We start from the raw sequence: 12,760 nt of genomic DNA, 5'->3' as shown, positions 1-12,760 counted from the left end.
CCATGTGGAGTGGCAAACACTTTTGAGTCACCCTACATACATGTTCCCAGCTAAGAGCAAGCAAGGCGACACTCTACCTTCTTATTTCAGTTCTCCTGCTGTAAGCAAGTGCCCTTTTCAAAGTCTATTTAGTGTCACATTCTTAAAATTTTTGTACATTTTGCTGGTGATTTCACTGTTCAGAATGCCCCCCAATCATAGTACTAAAGTGCTGTCTAGTGTTCCCAAGTGCGAGAAGACTGTAATATGCCTTAAGGTAAAAATACGTATGTTAGATAAGCTTCACTCAGGCATGAGTTACAGTGCTGTTGGTCATGTGTTCAATGTTAACGAATCAGCACTATATTAAATTAGGTGTCTTTAAGGAAAAACACGCATAAAACAAGGTTGTGTATGGACCAGTTGGTGAAAATGTTGTGACCAGAGGCTTGCAGATACTTAATCCCATATTTTGCTTAAGAACAACGGTTCTGTATTTGTTAATTCATAGTTCGTGCTTACTTTATTGAACACAACTGCCAGAAATAATTAGAATCAAATGCTATGCGAGATTTAAATTAACAAATCACCAGTGCAGAGGGATATATTATTTCAAAAATATTGGAATGACTTAATTCCTTTCAGTTTAGTCTACTTTATAGAGGCAAAATGTCACAAAGAATCACTAAATTATAATTTTAAATATGGTTCTCTATGGAATAACTTCTACTTCATGATAAAACATGATAATGGTATATTTTCATGACAATATTTTTTAAATTATATCTTCACTTAATAACAAAAACAAACCAAAAATATGGAGACAAATTCAACAGATTTTTGTCAAACCCAAACAGTTTTCACCTCAACTTCATCAAATCTAAAATGAAAATTATACCTAGTCCCTCTGGAAATTAAATACTGTAAAAACGCCCTACAGGTAACTGTGAAGTATTTCCTCATTGTAAATATGGGGAAACTGAGGGTCACAAAATCACAATAACTTGCCAAGATCCACAAAGCTAATCAATAATAAAGGTCATATTCATTCATCTGCCTGCAAACCTTTCCATTAACTCACACTACTTCTAGTTTATACTGTTTTTTGAGCTGCTCAGAGTGCTGTTAAAACGTAGTATTCCTAAATCCTCAAAATATCCCTGCCAGGTAATTAAACAAGACATTACCCTGTTTCAGTTAAGGGGACATGGAACAAAATGACTTCCTTAGTTACCCAACAAGTGGCGTTGAGAAAAAAGTGCAGATGATCTATTCCTTCATACATCTGTCTATCCAATAAATCATATAATTATGCAGTGAATAAACTATGCTCCTACTCAATTAGTAACCTGGTAGGAACATAAAGTAATCTAATAACAACATAAAATAAACATAAAGGCAAAACTTATCATTCAAAAGGACAATGTCAACAAAGCATACTGGAAAGCCATTCATTACCTGTACAAGTAGTATTACAGGTGTCTAAGTATATAGGTAGGAAGGTGGGTGGTAAATGTATGAATAAATCTAGTCAATTACCTTGCTCATTGGGTACAACACGCTCAATAAGAAAATCCCACTAACGTTCCACAGTATGTTTTAAAAGCACCACATACCCCATTAGAAGCCAGGACGTCTTCTGTTTCTTCATCTTTGTGGTCAGCCTGAATTTCAAATGGATTCCCACCACTACAGTACTGCTCAAACAAGGTTACCATTTTTGAGGAAGTTGAGGATGGCTGCTTATTGGGTGAAACTGATGGAGAACGTGACTGTTCCATGAATTTAAATTCCTAGATGTTTAAAAAAAAAAAAAAAAAGGAGCCAGATCCCTTTTAGCCACAACAATAAAATTCAAGTACATAAACATATTCCATCAATGCAGATGTAGTTAGTATAGAAAACAATCCTATTCTTTAGGTTATTCTTTTTTTTTTAGGTTATTCATTTTTAAATCTTGCAAGTTATCTGAAAGCACAAACTTGGACATACATGTTCAAAGGTTTTCCTAAAGACAACTCAGTCGCTGATGTCACTTAAAACAGTGTTATCTGCATCAAGTTGCTTTTGGCTTACTTTATGGAACTCCACAGAAAATTTTTTTAAATAACTTCAATTTGAATGATAATTCTAAAAATTTTTACACAACAGCAAAAGTCCTAGTAGAGTACAGTTTTAATAAAGTCATTCATAAAAACTAATTGTTGTTAAGTCAAATAGCTTGCACCATTTGAGATACTCTATGTGAATACACTGAAATCCAAGCATAAAAGATATACCTTTCTTTGTTATATTGATGTCTATAAACTTTCATTTATTTTTCTTCATATACCAAGAAGCTGACAACAAAAATACATGCTGAGGTCAGATAATACATCTTCTAGTCCTAGCTCGACTTTAATCCATTATATTCCATTAACTTCCTACATAATATCGGGAATGTCCCCTGATTCCCTATGCCTCCATTTCCTCATCTGTAAAATGAAAGGGTCGATCTAGATCAAAGAATCACAAATACCAAAACTAGAGAGTTATAGCACCCAGTCCAAATCACACACTTCTCAGATGAGGAAACTGAGGCAGTCCAGAGGGATTCAGGTCCAAGTTCAAGATTATACAGCTAATTAGAGGAAGAGATGGAATAATGGCTAAAGTTCTTTCGAATTACAAAACTCTTGATTTAATGATTTTTAATAAAAATTTAGTACACATTTTTCTTATACTTTTTAATCATTTTAATATTATTCCCCAATTTAAAATTTTTCATATTCAGAGATAATCCTCTTTAAAATTACATTGGTTTACTAAGTTTCAAATGATGTGTCTAGTTTCTTTTTAAGTTGCAGCTACACATTAAATCAGATCCACAATAATGCTTAAAAATCAGGCCATTATGGGCTTCCCTGGTGGCGCAGTGGTTGAGAGTCCGCCTGCTGATGCAGGGGACACAGGTTTGTGCTCCGGTCCGGGAAGATCCCACATGCCGTGGAGCGGCTGGGCCCGTGAGCCATGGCCGCTAAGCCTGCGCATCCGGAGCCTGTGCTCCGCAACGGGAGAGGCCACAAGAGTGAGAGGCCCACGTATCGCAAAAAAAAAAAAAAAAAAAAATCAGGCCATTATTTTAAAAATTCTAAACAAGGGGTGACTATAAATTAATAGGACAAAAAATTTTTAAAACAAAATCTACAGGAATACATGTGTCAAATGAACACTATCTCAGCTGTAAATAGCTTTCAATGTAATTACTTTTTTCCCCCATTGTGGTTACAACATGAGATCTACCATTAAAAAACTTTAAGTGCACAGTATAGTATTGTTAACTACAGGCAAAATGTTGTATCATAGATCTCTAGAACTTACTCATCTTACATAACTGAAACTTCAAGGTAACCACTTTAAAGGATATAATGCTCACTTGGATGGAAATGTTTCAACGTACCTTGTAAAAAAGTTGTTTTCTAATTACAGCAAGTTTATATACACATGTACCCCCCCCCCACACACACACAAATTGATGGTTAACTACAAATTCAAATAAAAGTATTTAAATAGAGATTCTAAAATCAATGCTGGAATTCTAAATAATGTTAAGGAATCATCTTAATTTAATAACTCTAAATAATGTTAAAATTAATGTTAACTTGATTGTCTTTAAAGCATTTATTAATCAACATGTTTCAGTGTATTTAATATTTCCACATTAGGAAAGCAATATGATAAACCTGGATGAGAAGTAAGCTATTATACAATATGAGCATAAACACTGTCCCTTTAAAAAAACTTTTAATCATGTATTCTTTACATTTATCCAGGAATAAGAAAATTCTTTCTAGAAAGCCATTTCTTCTAAAGGCAAAAACTACACACTCGACTTTCTAAACAGGGATCTAAATTTATATACTGTATTCTGATATTTGATATTTGTCAGATAGGACATAGTCTACCACACAAGAAATATTTATCTATAATATGTTTCAACCAAGAGAAAAAAAAATAAGGATATTTTCACATATTACATTATAGGATTCAAGGAATCAATTAACTAACAAAACTTAGTTATGTTTTTTTTTTATAAGTGCCTCTTTTATCTCTGAGGCATTTTCTCATTACAGACAAATTTATGAGTTGCAGCATAAATTCAGAACCTATTAGACCCTTTAAGAAATGACAAGTGTTCTGCAAATATAAGCATTTTCATTAAAGACCATCAAAATATAACTGATTTTTCTGCAAAATTTAAATGAAGCAGTAGACCCTCTTCTGAAATCTAAAGAAAACAAATTATTTTAATTGTGACTCTTTTCAGGCAAAGGAGTTTTACTCAAGTGTATAAAATGAATTTGTAAAAAGAGACAGATTTTGACATCCATTAAAGTATCACCTTGTAAAAGAGGCTTATTATTAATCACTTTAAAGGAAAAAAGGAAAGGCACTATTTCTTAATTTAATTATTTTATAAATGTTTCCATATATATGGTTTGCTTTTAAAGATGACTACATAAAAGACTGATTTATTTGCTCTTAAACTTACGTGAAGCTGCAAGATGCTGAAATTTGACTTAACAGGACAAAGTTCCCAGGTCTCATTTTCTAGAAACATTCTCAGTTCATCAAGCCGTGTTCTTAAAAAAAGAAAATGAATACTCCAAAAAATAAGAAAAGTACACTGCACACAAGAATATAACAAAAACTATTATAGAGTTATCATCATGATCATAATCAACTTTGAAAACCCATTCAGACCAACACAGTAAACACTTTTACATACTTGTTAATATCTTATCATCTGTAAGAGAAAACTCACAAATAATTTACTAAACTCAGAATATTTTTACTATATTGCAAAAATAATGAATGCATAGGAAATGATATTTTTCTTAAGGGACTAAACTAAAAGCTACTCACCAACTCATGTACTTAAGACATCCTTAGCTATTAGTGCCAAAAAAACCAAGAAATAATTTATAGGGTTTATAAAACCACAAATGCTAATACGTGTTTTATGCTAAAAAGCATAGATCTTAATCATTCTTACTAAGCCAAAAGATCAAGTTGATTATCACTATCTAAATATATTTTAGCTCAGGGCCTATCTATCTCCACACAGCATTTACCAATTAAATTAGCAAGTATGGCACTTAAATTAGCAAGTAGTCACATGTCATACTGATTTCTTCTTTCTTTAATGCTATTGCTCTTACTGTCTCTCCTGAGTAATCAGTACATTATAGGAGCAATTCCAGAAAAACAAATACTTCCTTCCTGTTAACCCAGAAAACAAAGGGCCAGGGTCTGCCCTATTCTTCCTTCTTCCTGCAACAAGCCTCATTGTTGTTTCCAAAATCAAGCTAAAAACAAAATCTAGATTTTTTTAAATCCACAGGTTCTAAAGTAAAGAGGGAATAAACAGTAAAATCTGTGAAAAGCAGAAATTGCTCCAAATATTAGCGTTAACAGACAAGGACTTTAAGATAACTACTATAAATAAGTTAAATAAAATAGAGAAAAAGATGCACAAAATGGACAGAAATGAAAATTTTAAAGCATTGTAATAATAAAAACAAAAAAGAATCAAACAAATGTTCTATAACCAAAAAAATACAATGCCTCAAATTAAAAACTGATTGAGTAAGTCAAACAGCAGAAGACAGGAATAATGAACTCAAAGACAGTGCAACAGAAAATATCCAAACTGAAGCACAAATGGAAAAAGAAAAATGGAAGAAAGAGAAAAGATCGTAAGAGATATGTGAGACACATTCAAAACATCTAGTATGCATGCAACTGTATGGAGAGGAGAGACAGAGAAAGAGCAAAAGCAATATTTGAAGATGTAGGTAATGACTGAGAATTTGGCAAAAGTGATTGTCTCCATACCTATCACCATATACAAAAATTAACTAAAATGAATCACAGATCTAATGTAAGAACTAAAACTATAAAGTTTACAACTCTTAGAATTCTACAATAAAAAGATAAATAACCCAATTTTTAAATGGGCAAAGGCTCTGAACAGACATTTTTGCAAAGAAGATATATAAATGATCAGTAAGCACATAAAAAGATGCTGAACATCATCAGTCATCAGGGAAATATAAATCCAAACCATAATGAGGTACCACTTCACAACCACCAGGATAGCTATAATCAAAGAGACAGTAACAGGTACGAGCAAGGATTTGGAGAAATTAGAACTCTTATATAGTGCTGGTGGAAACATAAAATGGTGCAGCCCCTTTGGGAAACTTTGGTAGTTCCTCAAAATATTAAACATAGAATTACCATATTACCCACCAATTTCACTCTGTATTGGTTTCCTGTGGCAGCTATAACAAATTAACAAAAACTGGGTGACTTATAACAACAAAAATTATAATCTCACAATTCTGGAGCCCAGAAGTCTGAAATCACAAGGTTGAAATCAAACTGTCAGCAGGGATACACTCTCTCCAGAAACTCTAGAAGAGAATCTGTCCCTTGCCTCTTCCAATTTACGGTGGTTGCTGCCATTCCTTGGCTAGTGGCCACAGCACTCCAATCTCTGCCTGTCTTCACATAACTTTCTCCTGCATATGTGTATGTCTTTTCCTCTGTGTCTATATCAAGTCCCCTTCTGTCTCCCTTTAACTGTGATTGCATTTAGGGCCCATCCAGATAATCCAAGATAACCTCCTCATCACAAGACCATTAATTTAGTCACATCTACAAAACACTTTTTCCAAATAAAGTAACACTTACAGTTTCCAGGTATTAGGACCTGACTTTTTTGTGGGGGTGGGGAGTGGGGAGGAGGGGAACAGCGAAATGACCTGTCAGACTACCAAACACTCCCAGGTACATACCCAAAGAACTGATAATATATGTCTATGCAAAAACTTATACACAAGGGGGCAGAGTCAAGATGGCAGACTAGGAGGACACGGATTCATGTGTCCGCACAACTAGGGCATCTACCAGGCACCAGTGAAGGACCACAGATACCTAAGGGGATGGGAGGAACCCACAGCGACCGGGTAGGACGTGGGGCATGGGGGGGTGAGGGGGAAGGGAAGCAGAGGTGGGACGGGACTGGCACCCCTGAAGAGCAGCTGGAAGAGAGGAAGGGATCTCACACCCGAAGGGGGAAATTGGGGGACCACCAGGAAGACAAAGGAGCAAAAGGGAGCGTGGCCAGGTCTCCCCTGCCCACTTGGGCCCCCAGGAGCCTGCTGAGATCCTGGGCCTGATCCTCTGCCCACCGAGGCCCCCTCCAGCCACATGGGTCCTGAGGGAGTGGGAGGGAGGGAACGGGGAGCAAAAGTAAAGGCCAGACCTCTAGGACTGGCACCCCCGAGGTGAGGGGAGGAGTTCCTACACCAGGCGGGACACACCCATGGTTAGGGGTCCAGCGGGGACTGGGGAGACCCTGGGGTAGATGGGGAGTGGGGGCGTAGAGGAATGGAAGGGAACGGGGCCAGAGCTTTCCCTGTCCACTTAGGCACTGGGAAGCCTGTTGGGCTCCCGGGCCTAATCCTGTGCCCTTGGAGTCTCCCTCCTACCATGCAGAGCCCAAGCCCCGCCCCTACACCCACACCCAGGGCCCTACCTCTATACTCGGAGACCCCCTCCAATGTGCTGGGCCTAAACCCCACCCGCACACCCTCACCCAGGGCCTTACCTCCAAACTCAGAACTCCACACTGCAGAGGCCCTCCTTTCCACATGCTGCCTCTCCCCTTCCCTGCAGGTCCTAAGCAGAGGCCCTGCCCTACACTCAAACATCAACCCCCCACCTGCCTAGGTCTCACCCCACTGTAAACCCCACCCCCGCCTCAGTTCCACTCCCACAGCCAAGGCTTTTTTTTTTTTTTTTCCTCTTTTAGATTGGGGTTCTGTTTTACCTTGTTGATTCATTGTTCTTGATTCATTTATATTTTTATTATTCCTAATAAATCTTTTCTTTTTCTAATTTTACTTTATTCTTTATACTTTGTTATTGCTCTCTCCATTTGGCTTGTTCCCACTGCATGGCCCCCCCCTCCTTTTTTTCTATTTTCTGTTGTTGTTTTATTTTACATTACTACAGTTGTTTCAATTATATTTTTACTTTTCATAATATATTTTTTATTTTTCTAATTTTATTTTGTTTTTTATTCTTTGATATTGTACTCCTCCTTTTTTTTTTTTCTTTTTTTTGCTGCACCATGTGGCTTGCAGGATCTTGGCTCCCAGGCCGGAGGTCAGCCCAAGCTCCTATGGTGGGAGCTCTGAGTCCAAACCACTGGACTAACAGAGAACCTCAGACCCCAGGGAACATTAATCAGAGTGAGGCCTCCTGGAGGTCCTAATCTCAGCACAAAGACCCAGCTCTATCCAACTGCCTGCAAACTCCAGTGCTGGACGTCTCAGGCCAAACAATCAGTAAGACAGGAATACAACCCCACCCATAAAAAAAAAAAAAAAGAAATGACAAAAAAATACGTTACAGACAAAGGAGCAAGGTAAAAACCTACAACACCAAATAAATGAAAATGAAATAGTCAACCTCCCTGAAAAAGAATTCAGAGTAATGATAAAGATAATCCAAAGTCTCCGAAACAGAATTGAGAAAATACAAGAAACATTTAACAAGGATCTAGAAGAACTAAGCAAACAAACAGTGATGAGCAACACAATAACTTAACTTAAAAATACTCTAGAAGGAATCAATAGCAGAATAACTGAGGGAGATGAACAGATAAGTGAGCTGGAATATAAAATGGTGGAAATAACAAACAGGGAACAGAATAAAGAAAACAGAATGAAAAGAATTGACGACAGTCTCAGAGACCTCTGGGACAACGTTAAACGCACCAATATTCGAATTATAGGGGGCCCAGAAGAAGAAGACAAAAAGAAAGGGTCTGAGGGGTTCCCTGGTGGCGCAGTGGTTGAGAGTCCGCCTGCCGATGCAGGGGACACGGGTTCGTGCCCCGGTCCAGGAAGATCCCACATGCCACAGAGCGGCTAGGCCCGTGAGCCATGGCCACTGAGCCTGCGTGTCCGGAGCCTGTGCTCCGCAACGGGAGAGGCCACAACAGTGAGAGGCCCGCATACTACAAAAAAAAAAAAGGGGGGGTGGGTCTGAGAAAATATTTAAAGAGATTATAGTTGAAAACTTCCATATCATGGGAAAGGAAACAGTCAGTCAAGTCCAGGAAGCAGAGAGTCCCATAGAGGATACACACAAAGAGAAACACACTGAGACACATTAACTCAAACTATCAAAAATTAAACAAAGAAAAAATATTAAAAGCAGTAAGCGAAAAGCAACAAATAACATAAAAGGTTAACAGCTGATCTTTCAGCAGAAACTCTGCAAGCCAGAAGGGAGTGGCAAAACACATTTAAAGTGATGAAACGTAAAAACCTACAAACAAGATAACTCTACACAGCAAGGATCTCATTCAAATTTGATGGAGAAATTAAAACCTTTACAGACAAGCAAAAGTTAAGAGAATTCAGCACCACCAAACCAGCTTCACAACAAATGCTAAAGGAACTTCTCTAGGTAGGAAACACAAGAGAAGGAAAAGACCTATAATAACGAACCCAAAACAATTTAGAAAATGGGAATATGAACATACATATCGATAATTACCTTAAATGTAAATGGAATAAATGCTCCCACCAAAAGACACAGATTGGCTGAGTGGATACAAAAACAAGACCCATATGTATACTGCCTACAAGAGACCCACTTCAGACCTAGAGACACATACAGACTGAAAGGAAGGGGATGGAAAAAGATATTCCATGCAAATGGAAACCAAAAGAAAGCTGGACTAGCAATTCTCATATCAGACAAAATAGACTTTAAAATAAAGACTATTACAAGTGACAAAAAAGGACACTACATAATGATCAAGGGATGGATCCAAGAAGAAAATATAACAATTGTAAATATTTATCCACTCAACATAGGAGCACCTCAATACATAAGGCAAATACTAACAGCCATAAAAGGGGAAATCGACAGTAACACATTCATAGTAGGGGACGTTAACACCCCACTTTCACCCATGGACAGATCATCCAAAATGAAAATAAATAAGGAAACACAAGGTTTCAATGATACATTAAACAAATGGACTTAATTGATGTTTATAGGACACTCCATCCAAAAACAACAAAATACACATTTTTCTCAAGTGCTAATGGAACATACGCCAGGATAGATCATATCTTAGGTTACAAATCAAGTCTTGGTAAATTTAAGAAAATTGAAATTGTATCAAGTATCTTTTCCGACCACAACACGACGAGACTAGATATCAATTACAGGAAAAGATCTGTAAAAAATACAAACACATGGAGGCTAAACAATATACTACTTAATAACGAAGTGATCACTGAAGAAATCAAAGAGGAAATCAAAATATACCTAGAAAAATATGACAATGGAGACACGATGACCCAAAACCTATGGGATGCAGCAAAAGCAGTTCTAAGAGGGAAGTTTATAGCAATACAAGCCCACCTTAAGAAACAGGAAACATCTCGAATAATCAACCTAACCTTGCACCTAAAGCAATTACAGAAAGAAGAACAAAAAAACCCCCAAAGTTAGCAGAAGGAAAGAAATCATAACAATCAGATCAGAAATAAATGTAAAAGAAATGAAGGAAACAATAGCAAAGATCAATAAAACTAAAAGCTGGTTCTTTGAGAAGATAAACAAAATAGATAAACCATTAGCCAGACTCATCTAGAAAAAAGGGAGAAGACACAAATCAATAGAGTTAGAAATGAAAAAGAAGAAGTAACAACTGACACTGCAGAAATACAAAAGATCATGAGAGATTACTACAGGCAACTCTATGCCAATAAAATGGACAACCTGGAAGAAATGGACAAATTCTTAGAAATGCACAACCTGCCAAGACTGAATCAGGAAGGAATAGAAAATATGAACAGACCAATCACAAGCACTAAATTGAAACTGCGATCAAAAATCTTCCAACAAACAAAAGCCCAGGACTAAATGGCTTCACAGGCGAATTCTATCAAACATTTAGAGAAGAGCTAACACCTATAATTCTCAAACTCTTCCAAAACATAGCAGAGGGAGGAACACTCCCAAATTCCTTCTACGAGGCCACCATCACCTTGATACCAAAACCAGACAAGGATGTCACAAAGAAAGAAAACTACAGGCCAATATCACTGATGAACATAGATGCAAAAATCCTCAACAAAATACTAGCAAACAGAATCCAACAGCACATTAAAAGGATCATACACCATGATCAAGTGGGGTTTATTCCAGGAATGCAAGGATTCTTCAATATATGCAAATCAATCAATGTGATAAACCATATTAACAAATTGAAGGAGAAAAAACATATGATCATCTCAATAGATGCAGAGAAAGCGTTCGACAAAATTCAACACACATTTATGATAAAAACCCTGCAGAAAGTAGGCATAGAGGGAACTTTCCTCAACATAATAAAGGCCATATATGACAAACCCACAGCCAACATCATCCTCAATGGTGAAAAACTGAAAGTATTTCCATTAAGATCAGGAACAAAACAAGGTTGCCCACTCTCACTGCTCTTATTCAATATAGTTTTGGAAGTTTTAGCCACAGCAATCAGAGAAGAAAAGGAAATAAAAGGAATCCAAATCAGAAAAGAAGAAGTAAAGCTGTCACTGTTTGCAGATGACATGATACTATACATAGAGAATCCTAAAGATGCTACCAGAAAGCTACTAGAGCTAATCAATGAATTTGGTAAAGTAGCAGGATACAAAATTAATGCACAGAAATCTCTGGCATTCCTATACACTAAGCATGAAAAATCTGAAAGTGAAATCAAGAAAAAACTCCCATTTACCAATGCAACAAAAAGAATAAAATATCTAGGAATAAACCTACCTAAGGAGACAAAAGACCTGTATGCAGAAATTTATAAAACACTGATGAAAGAAATTAAAGATGATACTAATAGATGGAGAGATATACCATGTTCTTGGATTAGAAGAATCAACATTGTGAAAATGACTCTACTACCCAAAGCAATCTGCAGATTTAATGCAATCCCTATCAAACTACCAATGGCATTTTTCACAGAACTAGAACAAAAAATTTCACAGTTTGTATGGAAACACAAAAGACCCCATAGCCAAAGCAATCTTGAGAATGAAAAATGGAGCTGGAGGAATCAGGATCCCTGACTTCAGACTATACTACAAAGCTACAGTAATCACGACAGTATGGTACTGGCATAAAATCAGAAATATAGATCAATGGAAAAGGATAGAAAGCCCAGAGGTAAGCCCACGCACATATGGTCACCTTATCTTTGATAAAGGAGGCAGGAATGTACAGTGGAGAAAGGACAGCCTCTTCAATAAGTGGTGCTGGGAAAACTGGACAGGTACATGTAAAAGTATGAGATTAGATCACTCACTAACACCATACACAAAAATAAGCTCAAAATGGATTAAAGACCTAAATGTAAGGCCAGAAACTATCAAACTCCTAGAGGAAAACATAGGCAGAACACTCTATGACATAAATCACACCAAGATCCTTTTAGACCCACCTCCTAGGGTTATGGAAATAAAAACAAGAATAAACAAATGGGACCTAATGAAACTTCAAAGCTTTTGCACAGCAAAGGAAACCATAAACAAGACCAAAAGACAACCCTCAGAATGGGAGAAAATATTTGCAAATGAAGCAACTGACAAAGGATTAATCTCCAGAATTTACAAGCAGATCATGCAGCTCAATAACAAAAAAACAAACAACC

General features: G+C 36.8%; 1 protein-coding gene across 4 annotated transcripts in view; it reads right to left on the bottom strand.

The window, feature by feature from the left end:
- VPS50 (VPS50 subunit of EARP/GARPII complex) overlaps positions 1-12,760 on the bottom strand; it is a 130,143-nt gene that overhangs the window by 39,428 nt on the left and 77,955 nt on the right. For all 4 annotated transcript variants that reach the window (XM_082661919.1, XM_082661920.1, XM_082661921.1 and 1 more), the window contains 2 exons: positions 4,511-4,601; positions 1,596-1,772 (listed from right to left, as the gene is read on the bottom strand). In XM_082661919.1, coding sequence (XP_082518045.1) covers positions 1,596-1,772; positions 4,511-4,601 — 268 coding nt within the window. The remainder of the gene's footprint in view (positions 1-1,595; positions 1,773-4,510; positions 4,602-12,760) is intronic.

This window comes from Grampus griseus (genome assembly GCF_964374135.1).
Source record: "Grampus griseus genome assembly, chromosome: 9".
NCBI classification, from domain to species: Eukaryota; Metazoa; Chordata; class Mammalia; order Artiodactyla; family Delphinidae; genus Grampus; species Grampus griseus.
This window is presented reverse-complemented; position numbering and strand designations above follow the sequence as displayed.